The sequence below is a fragment of the Acomys russatus genome, chromosome 3, assembly GCF_903995435.1.
Source record: "Acomys russatus chromosome 3, mAcoRus1.1, whole genome shotgun sequence".
Classification (NCBI taxonomy): Eukaryota; Metazoa; Chordata; class Mammalia; order Rodentia; family Muridae; genus Acomys; species Acomys russatus.
In genome coordinates this window covers 59,907,760-59,931,619 of record NC_067139.1, presented here as the reverse complement: position 1 = coordinate 59,931,619, position 23,860 = coordinate 59,907,760, and the positions used below count along the sequence as shown (strand labels likewise).

At 48.8% G+C, this 23,860-nt stretch overlaps 2 protein-coding genes across 4 annotated transcripts in view; one reads left to right on the top strand and one right to left on the bottom strand.

Moving 5' to 3' along the window:
• Capn7 (calpain 7) overlaps positions 1–268 on the bottom strand; it is a 38,142-nt gene extending 37,874 nt beyond the window's left edge. For 2 of the 3 annotated variants that reach the window (XM_051141551.1, XM_051141535.1), the window contains exon 1: positions 95–267. In XM_051141551.1, the coding sequence (XP_050997508.1) occupies positions 95–196 (102 nt within the window). In that variant the 5' untranslated portion in view covers positions 197–267. Of the gene's footprint in view, positions 1–94 lie in introns of all 3 variants that reach the window. The other variant, XM_051141560.1, reaches the window with a different exon arrangement.
• A 12,753-nt stretch (positions 269–13,021) lies between these two features.
• The window catches only part of Dnah1 (dynein axonemal heavy chain 1), a 65,327-nt gene continuing 54,488 nt past the window's right edge, over positions 13,022–23,860 (top strand). Inside the window, 7 exon segments of the mRNA XM_051141589.1 lie at positions 13,022–13,137; positions 16,296–16,391; positions 16,956–17,280; positions 18,205–18,277; positions 19,960–20,134; positions 20,441–20,597; positions 21,415–21,547. Coding sequence (XP_050997546.1) covers positions 16,990–17,280; positions 18,205–18,277; positions 19,960–20,134; positions 20,441–20,597; positions 21,415–21,547 — 829 coding nt within the window. The 5' untranslated portion in view covers positions 13,022–13,137; positions 16,296–16,391; positions 16,956–16,989.

The window sequence follows — 23,860 nt, the reverse complement described above, 5'->3', positions numbered from 1 at the left end:
ACTGCGGCCTGAGGAGCAGGACCCCGCCCCTCCGCCTCCCGTTCGGCCAGTGCTCGCTCGGGTCACTCGACCCGAGCCCGGCGCCAGGTCCTACCTTGTAGTAAAACACCGCCTCGGAATAGCGGCCTTCGTGGTCCCGCTGCACCGCCAGCCGCGCGAACTGCACGGCGTCCCGCTCCAGCGCCGACGCGTCCATGGCGCCCAAGGCTCCGTGCCGGGAGAGGCCGACAGGGCCTGACGCCGGGCCGCAATGCCCGGAGGCACTGCGGCGAGAAGTTGGGACTCCGAAGGCGGAGCAGCAAAGTTTACTTTCGAGGGCGGACGAGGTGAAGACTGAACCCCTACTGCCTCAGACCCTCCCAGACGCTGGCTAGCTCCAAGCAGCCCCGGCTCGGAGCCCTCGCGGCCTCCCACCTTCGCGTGCTCGCTCCGCCCATCAGCCGCACTGCGCAGGCGCAATCGGCCCCAGGGACTCCCTCCGAAGCGGGCGGGGCCCAAGTCGACCGCAGGTGGGCGTGGCCAGAACAATGTCCCGTGGGATTGGGCGAAGGGAAGCAGGTGCCAGGTCCAAGCCGACGGCTTCTCTTCAGCCTGCCAGGAAGGAGTTGATGGTGCCCATGAGGTTGTTGCGGAAGGTTTCCGGTTTGGCTTGAAAAGAGCATGCGTATTATGGAGCCCTTCGACCAGTAAACGTGAAAAGGGTAGGCGGAAAGAAACGATCCGGTCGCCAACTGGATTAATTAAAAATAAATTAGATATAAAGTGAGGCTACGAGGTGCTTTTGAGATGGTCTGGTAATAGTCAATTTACAAGCTAAAACATGACCGTATATGGCTCCCCGAGGCACACCGAAGTGTGGTATTGTTTGAATTGTCTACAAGCCAGATGTTATACAAATATACAATTTACTTGTATCTTGAGGAACGTGTAACATTGTAGTTAAGTAATAAGTGATAATTTAGTTGCTTTCTTTTGCCCCCTTAAAAGTTTGAATTCAGCAGTGTTGAAAATGAACTAATGGCAGGTGCTAGAACTTGGATGAAATTCAAAATTCATGCTGTGTCAAAGTAGCAAGTCTTGACAAAATTATATACTGTATGATTCTACTTATAAGAAACATTTAGCGCAGCAAGTGGTGACGCGTGCCTGTAAGCCGTCAGGCTCGATGCTGAGGTAAGAGGACTAGGCCAGCATGATCTACACAGCAAAAGCCCTCGACAACCCCAGGAAGCATATGTCTGTCACCGTGCAGTGCTTCTCCATGCAAACAGGAACACAAGTCAGCTGAAGATCTTGTTGAGAGTTGATCGTTAGCCGAGTGGTGGCGGTGCAGAACTTTAATACCAGCACTCCTGCGGCAGAGGCAAGCAGATCTCTGAGTTCAAAACCAGCCTGGTCTTCAGAGCCTGGTTCCAGGGTAGCCAGGGATACACAGTGAAGCTCTGTCTCTGGGAGGAAAAAAAAAAAGAGTTGATTATGATCCTGTCTAGAGTGGTGTCAGGGGTCCTCAGGCTCAAGAAAGACTCTGTGGTAATGTTAATGCTGGTGGTTCAGGAAGTTCATTGTCAAGGTCACAATGGTGTGGATGCTACTACTGGAACTGGTCAGTGTACAGCCGAAGAGGCTGTGGTCAGCATCCCTATATGGTCAGCATCATGTATATCTGCACCTTCCACCTTGTTTGTGCCAGCTATTACTATCTGTTATCCCTTTCCTCCCTTCTTAATATCCTCAAGCCCCAGCAAGAGGATTTCTTCCACCCCAGCCCCCCAAAGGCGTGGGTCCAGGGCTTTTGTTCCATGTCACCATCCCCTAGAGTCCCTCTAGTCTGAGGCTTCGTCTTGGACGGCCCATCACACATGAATCATGAGACTTAGACAAATCATCTTTCAGATGGGTAATTACATCTTGGTATGTTCATTCGCCAATGGGGAAATATTTACTTACACTCACACATGCCAGGTCTTACCATACCTGCCAGGTCTAACTTTCCAGATTTCATGAAGCTCAAAAAGTCTGTTCATGGACCTACCTAAGAGGCAAAGACACACTTTTAAGGGTTAGTACTTTTCCCCAGGGCTGGAGAGATGGCTCAATGGTCCTGCTAAACAGGACCTGGGAGAGATTCCCAGCATCCAGTGGCTCATGGCTTCTGTAACTCCAGTGTCTTTCTTTCTTTCTTTTTAAATTTATTTATTTTTATTTTAGCTGGAATTACAGACAGTTGTGAGCTGCCATGTGGGTGCCTGGACTTGAACCTGGGTCCTTTGGAAGAACAGCCAGTGCTCTTAACCTCTGAGCCATCTCTCCAGCCCCTGTAACTCCAGTTTCAATGCCCTCTTCTGAGTTCCAAGGACATCAGCCACACACAAACACACTACATTTGAGCAAAATCTTCATACACATAAAGTAAATATAAATATAAGATGTTTAAAAAGAGTTTTTCCACAACAAAGCCACGAATGTTCATAGCTTTACTTTTAAATTTATTTTATAATTAATAAATATACGAGCCGGGCATGGTGGCACACGCCTTTAATACCAGCACTCAGGAGGCAGAGGCAGGCAGATCACTGTGAGTTCGAGGCCAGCCTGGTCTACAAAGTAAGTCCGGGACAGCCAAGGCTACACAGAGAAACCCTGTCTCAAAAAACCAAAAATAAATAAATAAATATACATATCCATGATGTATAAGATGACTCCTTAAAATATATTTGTGAAAGGTTAAATCAAGCCAACAAATGCATTGAGCTTTATTCTTGCTAACTAAGTCTAGAAATAATTCAAATGTGCACAAACAAATGCATGAATAAACAAACTGTGACGTGTCTATACAATAAAAACGTGTAGCTACAGCTACAGCAGCAAAGGTGGAGCTCATTACTGTCATACACTCCAGTGTGGGTCAACCCCCAAAATATTATTCTGAACAAAGAAAAAAAGGACAAAAGAGTACATTCTCTGACCTTCGATTTCTAAAACTCAAGGGGAAAATAAAACTTATGTGTAATGACAGAAAGTATGTCAGTGCCTGCCTAGACTTGTGGGGCAGAATGACTGATTTGGAAGGATGGCTGAGTTTACAAAGCGTTAGTGTTATATGGGCGTATAAAAATTTCAATTATACACTTAAAAATATTGCGTTTTATTACCTATAAATTTCACCTAGTAAAGTTGGTTTTTAAATATAAAAATACTCATAGGAAGGGCTTCATAAATATGACTTATTAATCATAACAGTACTGCCTCTTTTAAAGCTCCCAGCCAAGTAATGATAACTTATCACTTCATTCAATAAATACTGTTGCCCAGACACTGGGTGTTAAAACAAGGCGGCTCAAACATCTGACTGGTACCAGCCAACAGGTAGCAGCACCTTTAGATCATTGCTAAGAAAGATGTCAACACTCGAAAGGCCTCAGGAATGGCAGCTGAATCAGCATTGTCAGCCCACGCTGTTGGACATAGAAACTAGAACCATCACTTTGAAAAGGGTTTGGCAGCTGCTTGTAAAGATAAAAGACAAATAGCTTATGGTTCTGGAGCTCCACTCACAGGCCCGTACACAGGAGAAACAGGCCAGGTGCAGTGGCTCACGCCTTTAATCCCAGCACTTGGGAGGCAGAGGCAGGAGGATCACTGTGAATTCGAGGTCTGCCTGGTCTACAAAGCGAGTCCAGGACAGCCAAGGCTACACAGGGAAACCTTGTCTCGAAAAAAACAAGCAAACAAGCAAGAGAAATGACTGTGCGCGTCCACTGTAAGACATAAGTAAGTATGCTTTCATCATCTCTATTCTTAAAACTGGAGATGACTGAATGTTCCTCAAGACTAGAATAACCAGGGGCTGGAAGGAAGGCTCGTCAGGTGAGTTAGAGCGCTGGCTAACAACTGTAGGATAAAATGGCAAAGGAAAACACCAGGACCAAGAAACAGAATCCCACCAAGCCCACAGAAACCCACCAATCCCTGATCTTGCCACAGAAACCCACCAATCCCTGAAGAGGAAAATCCGACAATCCCTGAGTTTGCTCAAGCTCAGCACCCCTCCCCATCCCACCACACACACCCCTGCCCAAGAAGTCCTATACAAACCCCCCACTTTCTACTCAGTTCCCTACTGCTTGTCAGCTCAGCAGAGGCAGCCACGCTCCTGGATTTTTTTCCTTCCAATAAATCCCTTGTGCGAGGTTTGTTGTGTGGTACGACCTTATGGTATTCCTTGGCTCCTGGTTGCCAGGATACCTCTTGGAGCAAAGCTGTAGCATTTTTACCAGAGCCGAGCTGTGACACTTTGGCTGGGGAAATCATCATCCCTCCTGGAGCCGAGCTGTGACACTTGCATTGGGAAAACCTTCCCCTGCAGCAGCCGCAGCACAACTGCAATACCCACCTTTCCCTTCATAGCTGCAACGCTATTTGTGATTCCAGTTTCAAGATGATCTAACACTTTCCTCTGGCTTCCTCGGGTACCAGACAGACACAAGTGTGGTGCACAGACACGCATTCAGGCTAAGCACCCATGCACATAAAAATACAGGCAAGAAAAGATTTTTGTTGTTGTTTCTGCACAGTTACTTATCCTCATAGAGCTAAGGAAACATTTGAAAGAATAAAATGGTAGATGAATGAGGCCATATTTATGCAACTGAATAGCATACAAGAAGTTAAAGGAACAAAATACTATTACAATGAAAAAAAGAAAGACACGGATGAATCTCAAAGACACGAGGAACTAAGGAATTCAGGCCAAAGAAGTATGTAACTGTGATTTCAGTTGTATGAAACTAGATCTGGCAAAACTTATCTATAATTGACTGAACCGTCTCCCCAGCTCTGTTTATCACTGTTGAAGCAGGAGATACTTTGAGATTTAGAATTCATTATTTACAATTAAAGGTACCAGTTTCATACTTTAAAAAAAACTTATCTATAGTGAGAGAAGTTAGAATAATGGTTATTTCTTGTTAACGCTACCTAGGAGAAGATAATAGAGAGACTTTTGGACTGGATGTGTTGGCTCATGCCTTTAATCCCAGCAGGCTGGGAGGCAGAGGCAGGAGAATCTCTGTGAATTCAAGGCCAGCCTGGTCTACAAAGCAAGTCCGGGACAACCAAGGCTACACAGAGAAACCCTGCCTTGAAACACCAAAGGTGGGGGGGCTTCCGGGGTGTTGGAACTATTTTATTATTATATATTTTAATGTGGATGTACTTAATAACTGTGTAGAAATATAAATTATTTCGAGCTACACATCACTAAATGCTTATTAAAACTTAATTTTTATGTGTGTCTGTGGTCACTGTAGTCATGTTCCTCAGAGATCCCTGTGCAAAGAACACACTGCTTTGCTGAGAATGGCATGGCCGCCCCTAACCCTGAGTTGCCTTCTGCCTTCAGGTCCACATTCTTTTCTTAAATACCCCTGCCGTGGTCTGAATGTGTCCCTCCAGCATTCAAACTGAAGTTAGTCACCAAGGTGAGAGGAAGAAGAGATGGGGCTGTTTAAGTCCTGAGGGTGGAAACCCTGTGAGTAAATAAGACCTATCCAAGAGGCCTCACACAGCAACCAGCCCTTTTGATCTTAGACTCTTCTGCCGTGAGCACGTTACCTTACCAGGTGTCAGTACCAGCGCTTCGGCCTCCAGAACTGTTTCTTTTGTTTCTAAGTTAATCCAGAAAGTATTTTTTGGTATCGTAACACACATGGACTAAGATAGCCAACCCCGCAACTGTTAATTGATCAAGACAGTGATACGTGGGACATCACTAAAGGACATCATCGGTCTGGAAGATAGTGTCAGGTTTTCCTAAAGACGCACAGCTTCCTGCCATTTCCTTTTCACAGGTGCTATTCTTAACAGTTTGCTATTTGAACTCCTGATTCCATTTCAACACGTGATTCCCTAAGATTCCAGTATGTGACACGTGACTACAGAATACCATCAAGATCTTGACCAAAGAGCAAATGCTAGAGTCTATAATGTGTGGATGAAATGTCTCTGAATCATGCTGCCAGTGGGAATGTAGTAGGAACCACATATGTCATTGTATGTTTCCTAGTAAACGCATTCTATTGTCTTTTATTTGACTTGATTATTTAAGACAGGAATCTCACTGTCTGGTCTGGAACTCAGTACGTAGATCTGGCCGACTTCAAATTTGGAGCGGTCCCCCTGCCTCTGCCTCCCATAAACACAATTTTTCTAAAGGAAACAAAACAAATCATGAGGATATGGTTCAGTGATCAAATGCACTTTGGCAGCCGTGTGAGGATCCGAGGCTGACTGCCCAGGGCCCCCGTAAGAGCTGGGTGTGAATGGAGAAATGAGAGATGTAGACAAAAGAATCCTAACCCTAAAAGTTCCTGAGTGGTTAGCCTGGTGAGTGCTGAGGATTTGTTGAGGAAACCTCCAAATTCAGTTTCTCCTGCCGTACTTGTATACAACACAGTAGACTTTTGTGGCCAAATATATAGCCCTTCAACATACACGCCAAGCAAGCAGAATCCTCAAATCCAGCCCAATCTCAGATGCTATCTTCTAAAAGACGCCTCAGATCCCACAGGCTGAGTGTTCAAGCCTGCGGGCTGATGCTCACTTTAGATGCCAGCCACAATCCCAGGATGTTTCACCTGCATTTCTGATGGCCTGTTCTAAGCCAGCATCCCCACAGCTCCTCCTTGGTTCTATTGCTTCACTAAAGAGCTCATAGAACTTGATCCTTATTGGCTTATAAGGATACTACAAAGGATACTGGTAAACTCCAGATGATGACACACAAAGGGCAAGGTCGGAGGATGCGCCACCGTCCAGGAACCTCCAATGGCACACTGGCTAGCCAAATTTGAATTTTTATGAAGGTCTCATTATTTGATTAGATCATTAATTGAATAGGCCATTAGATCTTAATTGATTAGATCATTGCCTATAGGTGATCAGCTTGACTTTCAGGGGATGGGACATAAAGTCCCAACTCTCTAATCCTATTTTAATTTTTCAGTTAACCGCCTCCATCTAAAGCTACCTAGAGGTTGCCATTGCCTATACACATAAACCTGCCAAACTTGTTAGCATACATAAAAAGACAGCTTCCCTCATACTGACATCTAAATTAAGGTCCAAAATTTTTCATACTGAATCACATCCAAAAATGGCTTTTAGTTTTGCTTCATTTTAAAAGTGACTTTAAATTTGATTCTAGACTCAGGCAATATATTAATTTCCTAAAACAGACCAAATCTTCCCTATGGAGATGTTTCCTTCTTTCTTTCTTTCTTTCTTTCTTTTTTTTTTTTTTTAAACCTTTTTATTGATTCTTTGTGAGTTTCACATCATGTACCCCAATCCCAATCACCTCCCGGTCCCTTTGTATCTACCTGCCACCCTTGCAACCTCCCCCCAAAAAGAAAATTTAAAACAAAAATAAAAACAATTTTAAAAACCTTTTTGTCTTAGAAGCTGTAGTGTGTGACAGTGTGTCCCACAGTATATTCTTTTATCTACACATCTTTACTTGCTAAAGATCATTGCAATGAGTCATTGGTCTGATTCCAGGACTCTGGCTTTTGCTACGCCGTCAATATTGGATCCTCCCAAGGACTCCTCTTGGGATATCCTGTTGTTGCCCTGTGTCATGGGGATCCTGCATCTTTGAATTTGTAGGACCATCCCTTCCACATGCTTCAGCAGTTCACAGAGGTGATAGATGTTGGAATGGATCAACTCAAAACCCTATATCTGGGCCTGAGTGGTAGCTGAACCTGTCCAACTCTCCCACACCCACATGACCAGAGTGAAGCTCTTCAGTGCTGCCCCGGCCAGCTCACCCAATGCTGCAGCTGGCAAGGAGCAGGACCAGCTCTCCTGTGCTCAGGCCCTCAGGGGGTGCTGCTCACCCATGCCCCTGCCACCAGGGTCAGCTCTACTGACCAGAACCTTCTATCCCAGGTGTTTCAGCTGGTGAGAGGCACAGCCAGATCTCCCAGTGGCTGTGGCAAGAGGCAAAGAGGAAAGAGAGCATCTCTCCCTCACCCAGTCTACCATAGAGTAGTAGGTCCAGCTCTCCCGAGCTCACACCCTCAGGGCCAGCTCTCCCATGCTCCTACCACCAGGGCTAGCTCTACTGTGCTGCTCAGGCGAGGTGCAGAGCCTGCTCTCCCAAGTCTGAAGCTGGTGAGGAGTAGGGCCCACTCTCTGGAGTGCCTTAGCCAATAAGGGGCAGGGACAACTCTGCACAGCCCTTGGACATCAACAGGTGGCAGCCCAGACCAGGGAGGTGAGCATGACCTTTAGTGGTAATATGAGCCACAGACCCTCACTGCTGCATGGTCATGGGTCCAGACATGGCCCTTGGTGGCAGCACAGGCTGGGACATCACCATGGCCTCAAGTGTCAGAGAAGGCTACCTACACCAGGATATTCTTCTTCCCCCTTGAGTCTCCAGGTCCACCTCTCTTTAAAAAACAAAACCAAAACCAAAACGTATATTTATTACTATGTATACAGTTCTCTGTCTGCATGTACACCTTCAGGCCAGAAGAGGGCACCAGATGTCATTATAGATGGTTGTGAACCACCAAGTGGTTGATGGGAATCAAACTCAGGACCTTTGGAAGAGCAGTCAGCGCTCTTAACCTCTGAGCCATCTCTCCAGGCCCCCACCTCTCTTCTTAATGCTCAAACTGTCTGCTTCTCTTCCTCTCTTACCTCTTCACCACATACTTGCACATCACAGTGGCTCCTCTGTGGGTGGGCCATGCTGTTGATGGGTCTCTGGGTGTCTTCCATCCTCCAGTGCCATGTGGCATGGGGGCAGGTGGGCCTCTGGGTGTCTTCTTAAATTGCTTTTTGAATAATCAAATAGGTCAGGTTATCCATCATGACGAGTAAATGCTATTACTAAATGTGACTCCCCGCCCCCTTTCCTCTCTATTTTGATGTCATGTTAGCCTTCTGTGAAGCTATGCACCAAAACACACAGAATGCCAAAAGGAAGAGAGGTTTATTTTTGGCACCACAGTTTCAAAGCTTTAAGCCCAAAATGGTCTGGATTGTTTGTCTTGGGCCTGGGCCAAGGTAAGACATGGTGGTAGGAGGACCATGTGGTAGAAGAGAGTGTTCAGTTCATGGGAGCCAGGAGGCAGGAAAAAGACAGAGGAAGGTTCTCAGGGTGGCATATGACCATCAGAGATGCACCCACAGTCACCTTCTCCAACTAGCCCCACCCCCTAATAGAAAATTCAGCTATGAGTCCATCAATGGGTTAACCCACTGTTGAAGTTAGCATCCTAGTGACTCAATCACCTGTCAATAGCACGTCTCCATGGCAACTGAACTGTTAACATGCTCATTTTGGGGGGCACATTTCACATTAAAGCCATCCACAGATACCTATATGAGGAGAGGGAAGAAAATAACTTTAATTGGATCAATGTTAATTTTGGGGAAGGTAAATTATAAAGAGATGACGAAGAAAAGGCTTTAGGTTCCCAGAAGCCTGGGGTTATTTCGTAGCTTTCTAATTGCTACACATATGGCCTTGGGAACGAAATGTATTTTCAGTTAATAAAAGGAAGATAATGTATCTTTCAGTATGGGACTGGAGATTAAGCCCAGGGCCACAGGCATGCTGGGCAAGTGCTGTGCCACTGAGTCATGTCCTCAGCCCAAGGGTGATATTCTAGAAAGGCAGTGGTTGTCAGATCTTAATTTAAGCAGAAGTTTATTTAGCCAAGCAAAATACAGTCCAGAGAAAGATTAGAGTGGTTTGAGCAAAAGGAGAGAGTAACAGAACCCCAGGTTCCATGTTGTGGATCAGTTAATGATGCATTAATGAATATTTATGAGATGAGATGAGTTGCATATGCATGATGTAAGGTGATCTGTTTTCCTCTTCTGAATAGTGATTTCAGTGTTGTCCTGGGATTACCATGAAAAGGGCACAAGGGGACTCAGGACCACAATGCAAATAATAGTATAACGAGGCCGACATCTGTTGAGGATGGAGCTCCTTCATGAGTGTGCCTTTGTGATACTTGGAAAGTTCTCTATTTTTAATAAAATATTTTCATATAATATATTCTTTTCATGTTTTCACCTCTCCCATTTCCTCCCAGACACTCCCACACTTTATGTTTATTTCTATCAATTAAAAATAAATAAATAAATAAATAAGGGCTAGAGAGATGGCTCAGAGGTTAAGAGCACTGGCTGTTCTTCCAAAGGTTCAATTCCCAGCACCCACACGGTGGCTCTTACCCATCTATAATGAGATCTGGTGCTCTCTTCTGTCATGCTAGTGCACATGCAGGCAAAACACTGTATACATAATAAATAAATAAATCTTTTTTAAGTAAAAAATAAAAATTAAAAAAAGATAAAAAAGGAAACCAAAACAAACAAGCAAGCAAGCAAGCAAGCAAACAAACAAACAAAAACCAGTAAGCCAAGAAATGCCATTTTAAAAAGCAAAATGTAAGCCAGGTGTGGTGGTGCACACCTTTAATCCTAGCACTCGGGAGGCAGAGGCAGGCAGATTGCTGTGAGTTCGAGGCCAGCCTGGTCAGCTGCAGCCAGCAGCCAGCAGTGGATACTTGAAGAACAGCTTAAGCAGTCTCAGGGACTTAACCCTTTAAGCAGCTCTTCAGCCTCTGTTGACACTGCTGCAGGATCCCATTCCCTCATGTTCACCTTCCTATCTAACTTAAGAGATACAGCTACCAATTTTTTACCACGGCTCCTTGCTTACCTGCTGTCATGTGGAAGAAGGTCCTAACGTCAAAGTATTTGCATCAAAGTGTACTTGGGGCTAAATCGAGGTTCAAGAGAGCTGCATCTTAGGGGCTGGGAATAGCTCAGTTGGTAGAGTACTTCAGTGTGAGGACCGAAGTCAGAACCTCACTGCCCATGTAAAAAGCTAGCCACAGTGGTGTGCCCTCATAGTCCTAGGGCTCAGGACATGGAGGGCTATGGATCTGTGGAGCTTAGTGACCAGTCCCAGACCCCACTAAGAGACTCTTTAAAAACAAGTTCCACAGTCCCTGAGGAGGAAAAACACCTGCTGCTATTCTTGGGCCTCCACACATGAATGTGCATGAGAAATCATGTACACACAGCCATAAATGTGTACACACAAGCTGGCATGCACACTTGCACACACACACACACACACACACACACACACACACATCACTCCATCAACTGGCCATTTACATGCTGGGTGACATTCCGTAGTCTGGTTTAGGTACTTTTGGAATGGCATGTGTTCCTTGACTCAGTGAGTCAGATAACAGAAAAGGATAGACTAGATAAAACTAGCAAAAGGCACAGAATTTTTTAAAGATTTATTTATTTATTATGCATATACTATTCTACCTGCGTGTGTGCCTGCATGCCAGAAGAGGGCCCCAGATCACATAATAGATGGTTGTGAGCCACCATGTGGTTGCTGGAATTGAACTCAGGACCTCTAGAAGAGCAGTCAGTGCTCTTACCCTCTGAGCCGTCTTTCCAGCCCCTCTTTCCCTCCCCGCCCCCCCCCGCCCTGAGTCTAGATAGTTAGTGCTGCCCGCTGGGATGGTGACTGATCTTGTTGGTTTGATCTTTGCAGGCAACTGCTATTGCAGTAAGTCCATGCAGTGCTCATGCCATGTCCAGAATATAGCGTTTCACTGCACTCTTTCCCATCCTCTGGCTCTTCTTTCCAACTCTCTTCCATGGTGTTCCCTGAGCCTCAGGTCAGGGAGGGGCACATTTGACATAGATGTCCCATTTCCCATTTAGGGTTGAGCACTCAATAGTCACTTATTGTAAGCATTTTGACCAGCTATGAGTCTCTGTGTTCTCAGCATTTAACGATGTGAGTCTCTGCATTAACTGCTGCCCACTATAAACAGAGGCACTGAGCAGGATGAGAGCAGCACTAACCTACGGGTGTAAATCATTAGCAGGTAGTTTGACAGGATGTTCACAGGGCCCTTACCCACCAACAGGCCTGTGACCTCCTGAGCCATGAGCTTTTGAGCATATGCACAGTATCAGGCATGATTTCTTCCTGTGGAGCGGGCCTCAGGAACGATGAGAAAGCAGTTGGTTATGGCCTTCATCCCGCCATCACACCAGTGGGCACACCTAACCTGGCAGGTCTGTATAGTAGCACTCAGCACCCACTTCTGGGTAGTGACATCGATTACCTTTCTCCCTCAGCAGTTTGCACAGCACCTTCTTATACTATAAAAAAAACTAGCCAGCAGGGAGGTAGATTTAGGGTCAGCTCTTGCTTGGTTTCTCTATGCCCTGCCATCAAAGAATGTCACTGCCCAGCCACAGGAGGCAGATGCAATAGTGAGCTGGGGCAGGGGCTGGGGTCAGAGCTCGGAGGGTAGCCAGGGAGCTGAGCCTCCAGAAAACCAGAGCCACACTCTGTGCTCACAGAGCCCTGTGACCATTTGTCTGCAGCTAAGGCTTAAACACCAAGTTCCAATTCATAACCTCCTTCCGTCATTTTTGCTGATGTTTAGTGGTTGGTTATTGTTGATGGCGTGTTGTTGTTTGAGATAGGCCGAGAATGACCTTGAAATTCTGGTCCTCTTGCCTCCACCTCCCCACTACAGGGATAACAGGTGTGTACCACTTGTCGGCAGACAGGCCAATGCTCTACGAACTGAGAAAATCTCCAGCCCCAATAGCTTTATTTTTGACAAGGTTTCAAGTATCCCAGGCTGACCTCCGACTTGCTATGTGTTCAAAGTGACCATGCCTCCACCATCTATGTGCTGGGACTTCAGGTCTGAGCCACCACTCCCACCCTTTCACCCCCGCCCCCACTTCCCTGCATTGTGACCCCCATTTCCCTGCATTGAGCTATTTTGTCTCTTACTGTTTAGAGGGCCCTAAAGTAGGAAATGGTTAATGGAGTCTGAATTTGAGAACTAGATGCCCACCTCCGGAGCGGCCTAGTGTGATCAGCCTCTGCTGACAAGCCTGGAAGAGCCAGACCTCTGGGGCCCAGAGCAGTTTTGGGGAAGTTCGCAGCCGGAAGCTCCCGCCCCGCGGTGCCGGATGGTCCCGCCCCCTCGCAACGGGCCCAGCGTCCTTCCCTAGAGACAAGGAGGGAGCGACAACTTTGCAGTTTAGGTGAGCCCGGTAGGTCCGTAAGGCGGCGGGATGATTGGGTTAGGGAAAATTCAGTAAGGCGCATGAGTAAGATAACCATTCCCTCTCACGAATGTGGGTTCCCTACTGAGCCTTGCCGGGCTCGGAGCTCGGGGACCAGGGTATTGGAGAAGACACCTTAAGCAGCCTGTTAAGTCCTGTGCTTAGCACACCCGTTAGGGTATGAATCCAACAGGGAGTGTGACTCAATACCCTCCCTCTAGCAGGCCCTCACCAGACACCCATTCTCTCTCCTTATCTGACCAGAGAGTTGTTACAGAGATCGAGTCCCTTCCTTCGTTTTCAATTGTTTGTTGGTTCATACAATCACTCAGCAAGTGCATTCTGGGGTCTTACTGAGTGCCAAGCCAGTGACTGTCCCATGGTAGGCACTCAGTTTCGAGAGGTCAATGTTACTTGAAACGTTGCTGTTCAGCAGGCAAGGGGAAAAAAGGACCATATAATTTCAGGCTGCGTTCAATGGTGCAAGCAGCCGAGAGCGCAGAGTCAGTGTTCCTCAGCGGACTGCATCAAAAGTATGAAGGCAACCCCTAGCCCGTGAGAGAGATGACCACCTACCATGCTGTTTGCCCAGCAGTCTCAGCAGAGGCAGAGGCTTCCATAATCCTTTAAAGTTCACATCCTTTGCCAGATGAGAGCTTACGCTGTACCCTGGGGTGTTCAAAGCGCAGGGTCCCTTGTGAGTCAGCAGATGGGTGACTTGGAGGCCCTCCTGCTCAGGCCCTCCTTGGGCACCTGTTTTGCACACATCTCAGAGCTTCTATATGTACCTTTCTGGCCCTGAGTTTCCTTGTTTATAACTGCTAGTAGCTGTAGTAGCAGCAGTAGTAGTGCCAACGAGGACCGAACACCTCCACCCACCCCAACTCCCGCCCCCATGCATCTGTATGCATTCAGCCAAGTGGTTGAGCATGGGGGCGCCTCTTGATGGCTGTGAAACATAGGCCAGGTCATGTAAACCTTTTGAGGGTTCATTTTCCCATCTCTGAGAAACGAGAATAGTCTTAAATTTCTATGTAGGTTTAAATGGGACTGGGTACGAGATGAGTCCACAGCCCAATAACACTCACCCTTCCTAGTTCTGGGCCTGCCAGGGCCAAACCTGCCATCTCACTAGCTTGTTTTCTCACATAACTAAGGGGGGGTGGGGGGGGGGGTGAGGAAGAGTTCCTATGGTGACCGACCAGCAGCAGAGGCCTTGCTGTGAACCATGTCCTCTCTCTTGCTAGCCACACTCATTCCCAGGCAGAGGCCTCTGTCACCATGGTGAGGAGACAGAAGTTCGTCTGCCTGCCACAATTCTTGCACACACTGACACACTGGCTCTGGATAGGCTCCCCAAGTTGGGGCAGGACCAGAAGGGATCTGTTGCGATGAGTTGGAAAGTAGAGGCAAATAGGGTTCTGAGTCTCCCACCTTCCTTCTTGGGCTGTGCATTGGTGAAGTCCCCCCTTCCCCCTGCCCCACTGTTAACCATGCTTTCCCCTACTGCGGCCTCCTCAGAGGAAAAACAGCTTACAGCACAGGGGGCAGTAAACCTACTCAGCCAGACTCCTTTGCTCCTTTGCTCCGGCCGCACTGCAGTTTCTTGGACAGTTTGTGTGGTGTGTGTGTGTGTGTGTGTGTGTGTGTGTGTGTGTGTGTGTATTTCCATGCCTAGCAAAGCAGGCCTGGCATACTGGATACACTGGCTAGAGAAAGCAAGACTGGAATGCTTTCCTGAGGTGAGGGGACCCTGGCTTCTCCGAGCCAATTGTCTGGTAATTTTGCCCAAAGATGATATCTGTAGGTTTGCAGGATGAGGAAGCCGAGCCTGGTGGGGGGGGGGGTCTTCTTGTCTGTTACGTTGTCCTGAAAAGAGCAATGAGTGTCACACAGGTAGGCCAGAGTCTGTATTATCTTCAGCATCTGCTCTGGGGAGGCAGCTGGCCACCAGGAATAGATTCAGGTAGTTTCCCAAAGGGAGGCCTGTCAGGTCTGCCTCCTTAGAGGATGGTGGGACTTCATGCCAGGGTATCTGGGGCTTCCTCCAGAGCCCCACCTGCCTTTGTCCTTCAAATGGCCTTCCAACTCACTGTCTTCTACCTAGAAAGTGCTCAGCCGCTGCACTTGGCGTCTGGGATGCTGTGTGACTGTGGTCCATATAGGTCCATGCCAGTCCTCGTAGTAGGGTAGATGAGATCCTCTGCCACAGTGTAAGAGGAGACATATGCCAGCCAGTCCCATTGAGAACAGAAGACACCCCCCCAAAAAAACATCTTTGATGCTGTGTGTAGAGGGGGTGAGGAAACGAGACGAGGGCTTGCCAGGCCAGGCCACTGTTTCTTTTTGTTAAGATGTCTTCTTATATGCTGGGGAGAAGGCTCGGTGGGGACAGTGCTTGCTACACAAGCGTGAGGACTTGTGTTCAGATTCCCCAGGAGCCACGTAAAAGCCAGGTGTGATGACACACGCTTGGAAGTCCAGGGTATGAGATGGCAGAGACAGGTGGATTCTGGGAGCTCACTGACCTGCTAGCCTCACTGAACTGGTGACCTCTAGGCTCCGTGAGATGATACCTTGTCTAGAGAAAATAATGTGGCCTATGAAAGGCCTTAGCAAGTAAAGGCACTTGTCACTGAGCCTGAATTCAATCCCTAGGACCCACATATTGGGAGGACAGAACTGACTCCCCAAAGTTGTACTCTGGTCTCCACACACAGGCGATGGCATATGCACACACACAGATACTAAATAAGTGTATAAGAAATGTGGAGGCGTCTAGAGGAATAAAGCTGAACTCAGCCTCTGGCTTCTACATGAGCACACACAGGTGAGCACACCTGGACACATGTGCAGAGACATTCATACAACACACACACACACACGGGGGAGGGGAGGAGAGAGAGAGAGAGAGAGAGAGAGAGAGAGAGAGAGAGAGAGAGAGACTTCATTTTGATTTTTGTACCACCTTTACACGAAATCCTCTTCTTCCTCACACATTTATCTATCTAATTTATTGTAACATTCTCCTGCTTAAGGATTTCCCCTGATGCTAATACTGTCTTGAGGTAGCTAAAAAGCGACAGTGGTTCAGGAAGGACTTGCTAACAAGTGCCCTGCAAACTCTTGCCCTTCAGGTGGTGGATGTGCACATATCCCGGTGCAACCCGCTACACCTTTTGTGAAGACAGGAGGTTTACATTCCTTGAGCTGAGCTGACACTCTGAGTCAGGGTGAGTGGATGCCACTTTGTGGCTTATAGAAAGATCTGTGGCTCCGTGGGCAGTTAAATTTGGCTTCCCATTGGCAAAGACCATTGAGTTTTCTGGTGTCTGGGGTATCGGAGAGATAGAGTGGGCAAACCTAGGTATGGGATGGGTATGGTGGCCTTGTGCACACATGGAGGAGTAGGAGGCCAGTCCAGCAGGTCTGGCCTTGGGCACTGGGACTGCCTCTGACTGTATGAAAGCCTTTGGGTGAAAATTTACTGAGTGGGTGAGTTTTGGGCCTTCCCCCTTGATCTGCCACAGCAGGGGAGCCAGGCCTTGCTGGCTAAAGGAACGAAAAGGGAGGGAAAGTCAGGAGGCATTGGGTTGGAGGTATCTACAGTTCCCTACCCTCAACCCTTGATTCCCAAGGGGTGCCACTGTCACCTGTGGGCCCCCTGGCATTGTCTGTCCTCTTGTGTCACCCATGATCGATGGGCGGAGAGGCAATCTGACCATCCACGAATCATGGTGTTAGCCGGGCTGAGGCGGAGCTTGTCAACGCGTGAGTGATGCTGAGTCTTTTCCTAGGAGCTCTGTGTGGGACAACTCTTGGAAGAGCATCATGGAGCCGTGTAATAAAGAAGAGCCAGGAAAGAGCTCCCAGGGCCCAGGATGCTTCCCAGCGCTGGCTCCTGAAAACCGCAACTGTAACCTGGAACGGTTACTCCAAGAATCAAGTCACTTAGGAAGAACTCCCTCAGTTCCTGACCCCAAGCCCTCACCTTTACCCTTCACAGACTCAGGGCAGCCCAGGAAGTCACCTCTGACAGGCACCGATAAGAAGTACCCCTTAATGAGGCAGCGTGGGTTTTATTCTGACATCCTCAGCCCCGGAACCTTAGACCAACTTGGGGTGAGTATGGCGGCTGTCTCTTGCCATCCTTGATTCCTCCATGCGGGCTGCACGCACCCATCTTTCTGCCCTGTTCAGTGTCCATTCGTCGGTTCACTTAGCTACCCGACTGTTATCTGTCTACGTGGCTATCTGTCCATCTGTCTATCCCTTTCCTCAGTCCATCCTATATTTTTCAATCCATCGCTAAGCCCCTCCTACATGCCAGGCCCAGGACTGAGCACTGGAGCCTGCAAAGATAAGACATCCGCATCCCGTCCCTGATGCGGTGGCCTTCGGAAGTCCCTCAGCACCTGTTCTGGTTAAGAAAGGATGTGCTGATGAGGCGGCTGAGAGTTAAGAGATTTATTTGCTGCATAAGATAGGGGCTGAAGTATGTGTCATGCAGGGAGAAGTGCAAGGACAAATTCCTGGGACCCTGAGGGAAGGCATAGCCCATGTGACAAAGTGAATGTATCAAAAGCGGTGATGCTGGGACCTGGGGGGAAGATGGGAAGGAAATAACTAGAGGAGAATTCCCAGATCCCTGTAGGTCCCAAGCAGCCTTAGGAAGAACTTAGACAGGGGAAGACTGGAAAAGCAACAGGGATCCTCTGGTACGCAGCACAGCAGCAGGGCCTTATTGGCCCTTGGGAAAGGAAATACGCCTAAAGGCAACTCCTGACTTTGCTTGGCCCTTGGAAATAAGTTGAAGTGTTCTCTAGAAGGAAGGAAGCTATGTTGGATTCAAGTGGGGCAGTCAGGGGTATCCTAGGAGGCCTCAGTCAGTCATCCCCCATGGCCTTTGAACAGTGTGTAAGAGCTCACCCCTATTCTCTTGGGGTGCTCTTTGGTGGGCTGTTGGACCCAGCCTTCAAGTCATCCCTGGGTCCTAACTGGCTATGGAATATTTGTACACACTTAGGGTTCTGGGCTTTGTTTCAGAACGTGTGCTGTGGCCCCAGCATGTCCCAGAATTTGATCCGTCAAGCTGACCTCGACAAGTTCACCCCAAAAGGTAAGCGCCAGGAGGGCTGGGTGGGTAGTGCTAACGGGGGCGTTCAGACTGCCGCAGGCCTCTTCCTGGCAGCGCCTCTGTTTCCTCAAGGGTGAGATGGTGTTAATGAATTATCAGCTCTGCAAAGCCCCAGGTCCCAGGAGTGCTTTGTCTCGGCCCTCGGCAGAGCTGTGTAAGGACCTCAGCTCTCTCTACTGGGCTGGGCTCAGCAGGGCTTGGGCTTTCTTCTCCCCGAGAAGATGGGCTGTGGGGAAGCCAAGGTCGTGTCTGAGCTACACCTGAACCAGAGCCTGGCCTAGATAGAGGCCTGAGAGATGTTTGAGAAAGGAGAGGGGGCTGTCGGAGGGTGACATGGTAAATCTCAGAGCATGCCTAGGGGCAGGCCTTAGCATAGTGCAGATTATAAAAAGGAACCCCGCCTTATTGTTCTTCTCCTTCAACAGACAATATATCCTGTCCATCAGACCCAGGTACCCCATGGTCCCAGGCATCTATCCTATGTCAACCCCCAAGAAAGCCTGATTCCATCTTAACACTGCTCAAAATAGCCGTGTCAACCCCCGAGTCCATGAAACCCTAGAGTAACACAGAAAACGTTACAACTATGGGCGTTTGTGTGCTCCTGCAAGGGTCTAGCTTATCCTCAACAATCTCGCAAGTACCCAAGACTCAAGAAATGGCAATGGAGCAGGGGCCCAGCCTGTGGAGGATGCGAACGGTGCTCCTGCCGTCCATGTCAGGGGTGGGCCATGGGGAAGGCCAGTGCTTCAGCTGCCCACCCTCAGAAGGGAGAATGGGCCAACATGCCCCAGGATGGTGCCAGTCAGAGGCCTCAGCAGGCTCTCATAGAAAGCTATTCAGTAACCTGTGGCCTCTAGAAAACCTCGGATACCAGCCCAGGCTTCTGTGGGACTCCGAAGGATACCCCTAAAATTAGCTCATGCAGTTTAACTTCTTTTTACTCCAGATAGGAGGTGGGGTACTAGGAGGGGCGTCACCAGAGTCACACAGAACATAAGGCAAAGTAGTAGCCCATGGTATTCTCTATTCCTACACCCCCTTTCTTTACCCATACGGTCTCGGCTCACCTCGTACTTTCCCCTGAGCACCTTGTATTACAGGATACCCCTGTCCTAGACAGCCGGGATGGTAGGTCAACCTATCTATGAGTCTCTTCTCAGGGTCTCCCTGTCCTAGAATTAAAATGGACACCTGTCTGCCATTGTCTAAATACGGGTGACAACCATTAGGTGGCATAAGGGTCCCATGGAGACCACTCGCTCCTACAGTAACCAGGATGCCTCACTCCTAGAAACCAAGCCCAAAGAACATATGGGATTCAGACACTAGCATGGAACACACCATGGATGTCTGGGACTGAGTAATATGGAGGGATTCTGTCCATCTGTGATCCTCACTAATACTGCGATTCGAGCATTGGCCCCTGGTATTAGAATACCTAGTATCTGGAGTGGGACTGAGCAACTATGTTGGCCTTGGACTGACATAACAGTCCATGGTTTCTCATTTCTGTGCCAAGCCACAGGCAGGCCTAAGTGTCCCACACCCCAGGACATACCTACCTGGTTCCTATCTAAGGATATGCCATATGCGATGGCTCAGGGTAGAGTTGTTGGTCCTGGCCTGGACCTTCAGCTCCTGATTTTTTCCTCTACCCACAGTTGAATCATTCAAGGTTCCTGAGGACTTTCAGGAGCTTGTGGAACAGCAGCGCATAGGCACTACCACGCAGCTGCTCACCCAGACTGACTTCCCGATACAGGCCTATGAGCCCAAGGTGCAGGTCCCATTCTATGTGCTTCCTGGCCAGTGCCCTCGCAAGACTGAGATTGAGAGGTACGCTGGGAAGGCTGGAGAGGGAATCCTGTCCCAGGGATTCTGCCAGGCTCGAGGGGTGGGGGACTGTAGACCTTGAGTTGACAAGCCCCATAGCAAAGCATGCACAAATGTTCAAACAACTCTTTTAATAGGAACACATGGCTTTCCTCACTGTGGGATTGGGAAGGTAGCAATTAAGTCAGTGAAGTGAGGTTGGCAGGGCAGGGCAGGGTAGAAGAGGCAGTTGGGGTCCTGAGACCTTACTGACATCCCTGAAGCTTCCTCATGAGCTGTCACCCCGTGACTCTCCCTGTGCTCTGCCAGGAGGAAACGGCTATACTTGAGCCTGGACATTGAGCAACTATTGGCCAACAAGGGCATCGACTCCAACAAGCTCATGCCCAGACACCCAGACCTGCAGCATCCACAGACCATCGAACAGGGCCATGACCCACTCTTCCCCATATATCTCCCACTGAAGGTAAGCCACACTGCCACGCACTGCAAATAGATGGCAGTCCAGAACCCCAGCTGAAGCTCAAGGCATCACACCCCAGTGGGGACCCCCACTCCAGTTACAGGCATTCATTTGTCACACGGTGAGATAATAAGAGCCCACCCCGGGTGTTCCAAGCATCCTGGGTTGAAGCAGGACTTGTCCTCAAACCAATAGGTTATCAGTTCCCTAGAATCCTGGGCGGCCTATGTGCCTGCTCCCTACCCTGACCCTGGCCACAGGCATCTATAAGCAGCCAGGTTGAAATGTGCAGTGGTATATGGACCCCCTGACTAGAGCCCTCCTGAGGGTGGGAGCTTATGAAATGGGGAGAGTAAGGATGTAGGAGAGATGTGGTACCACTCCCTCAAGGTACTAACAGGGAAACTGAATCTGAGGAGGAGCATAGCCAGGCCCCGGCTCTTGCTACCTTCTCCTCCCTTCCTCTGTGGCCCTGTGTATCTCTTGCCTGGAGTCCCTGTGGGAAGCGGAGCTGAATCAAGTTGCCTGTTGATAGCGCTGAGTCTCTTGTTGTTGCTGATCAGGAAATCCCAGAGCCACCAGGCCCCTTGGGCCTGAGCTCAGTGCTTCCCCCCAAGTCATCAAGAGCACCCACATCCTCCCCTGAGACCTTGGACACCCTCAGACTGAGCCTTGGGTCAGTGGAAGCAGCAGGGGTCTTACAGATCAGTACAGCCCGCAGCTGCCTGACCTCGGGAGGCTGCAGAGGCCTCAGGCCTGCTTGGTTTTGTTTGGCTACTCGAGGAGCTGTTTCATTGGACAGTTGCCCGCTTTCTCCAAGGTGTTTGATAATGAAGAGTTTGATTGCCGGACTCCCAAAGAGTGGCTCAACATGGGCCTGGAGCCAGGGTCTCAAAACAGGAAGCCTGTCCCTGGAAAAGCCCTTCTTCCTACTGACGATATCCTGGGGCACGGTGAGCAGGACTACCCTGGGGTGGGAGAGCTGTCTTGTCCCAGCAACCACTGGCCAAGACCTTTAGGGTCCCTTGGGATCTGGTGAAGTATCCGCTGAAATCCGCCCAGCTGTGATGCTGTCCAAGGACCTGGCCACACAAAGGCAGGAAATGCAAAGACCAAGAACAGCACTGCCAGGAGGGCTGGGAACAGAACAGCTAGGCGCTGTCAGGCCTCTTCAAACAGACTGTGGGAGGTTAGAGAGATGGGTAAGAGCACCTGCTGCTCAAGCATGAGGACCTGAGTTCAAATCCCTGACACCCGTGTAAAAAGCAAAGTGTGGTGGGCACAGCCCTCATCACATTACTAAGGGTGTGGCTAGAGAGAGATAGAATATCACAGGGGCTTGCTAGATGCCAGCCCAACAAAAATAAATACATAAATGGTGAGTGCTAGGCTCAATGAGGTATACGGTATCAAGGGACCAGGCAGAAAGCAAGAGAAGAAGATATCTGATGTCCCTCTTTGGCATCCATGAGCATGCACACAGGGATGCTTGCCTGCATGCATGTACACACACACACACACACACACACACACACACACACACACACACACACACACCTCTCTATTGGCAATAAAGTAAACACATAAATGCTCATTGGGAATGTAAGGGCCCAGTTATTGGCCTTGCATCTCATCATCCTGAAATCACTGTCGCTCCTGCTCTCAGTGACCTCTCAGCTTTTTCTCTTGCACGGACAATACACACTTGTTCACTGGAGCATAAATGCGCACTTTGTCACATATGGTCACACTCACTGTTACACACCATCCACCTCCCTGGCATGTCGTTGCGTTCAAACACATTTCCAGCACACGTACTCATCATCTATGCCACGGTCACACATTCACAACCACTAACACACCCTTTCCACACACATCCATCAGACACCACCCAGACTGGCGTGTCTCATCCTTGCCTGTGTCTCTTTACAGAGTGCCCACGGTTCCTCCGTCGGCCTCTAATCTGCCCCGATCGCCACAGAGGTTCCTGCCTGCTATCAGGAACAGTGACAGGGTGAACATAGATGCCACTCTGGCCTGCATGACCAGGTCTCGTGGAGCCTTCCTAGGAAGATTCCTAAGTATAGCGTGGAGGTTGGTAGCGGATGGGCTGAAGGCTGCACAGAGCTGCAGGCTGGTCGGTTCCCTGTTTGGTGACGAATGGCAGTGTTGTGGAGTGAGTAGACCCAGCCACCCAGTCACCAGGTGGAAGGCAGGACTAAATGAACAAGGACAGGCTTAAAACTTGTGCATCCTCCGGGAGGCCCATGACACTTCACTGAACAGCCTTCAAATATGCTTCATTTAAAGCATACATTAATACTGCAATCAATTTATCTGAGGTAGACAAGAAGCCCAGGGTGTTTCCTTCACTTTGGACTTAAATTGCAGAAATAGTTTCAATTGACCCCAGTTCTCCAGTTCCTGGCAATGAAACCATCAGGAAGGGGCTGTATTGACCTTAAATGTGCTGAATACCAGCCTCCTCCCTTCACTGGGGCCCTGGTCTTGAGCAGGGACACTAGAGCAAAGAGAGGCCCACAGGAAGCAGTTGTCAGGACCTTCTTATTTTTTGGCGGGTAGTCTCTTGGTACAGATTTTTCTACAAGTTGAGCCACGATGAGGTTGGTGTTTTCACAAAGGAAACATCCCAGGAAGGGAAGAGCAAAGTAAAACCAGAGCAGGCGACAGGTCATAGCAGCAGCCTCCTTGACCCGTCTGATGGCAGAGGCAGGGGCCATTTTCCCAGAATTCCTGCCCTTTCTTCCTTATCCCAAGCTGGGGAACCCACCAGTTTGTTTTTAGCCACTACTTGTTGAGATGTTCTCTGCTGGGCACAGTGTGTGTGTGTGTCAATACTTCTTCAATAACACACTTAATACTGACTGTGCACCAATTTCAACCCTGAGCTCAAGTCTCCAGCCATGCTTAAGATGGGACAGCAACGGTTCCTGCCTTTGGTCATGTTGTCAGTAAACAACAGCATGACCAAGTTGGGATGAAGGACATGAAAAGGGCAACAGGTTAGAGAGCATATGGGGCAAAAGACGCCCTGTGAATCAGAGGTGCTTCTCCAAGGAGGAGCCACATGAGCAGGGAACAAGTCATCAAGCAGAGGTCATAGCCAGTGCAAAGGGCCTGAGGCAGAAACAAGCCCCAAAGTCACAAGGATGGGCAGACAAGCAGCGTATGAGCAGAGGGGTGCTCAGCTGGAGCCAGAAATGGTACCGTGGAGGAAGAGACACCAGTCTAGTGACCTCTGAGAT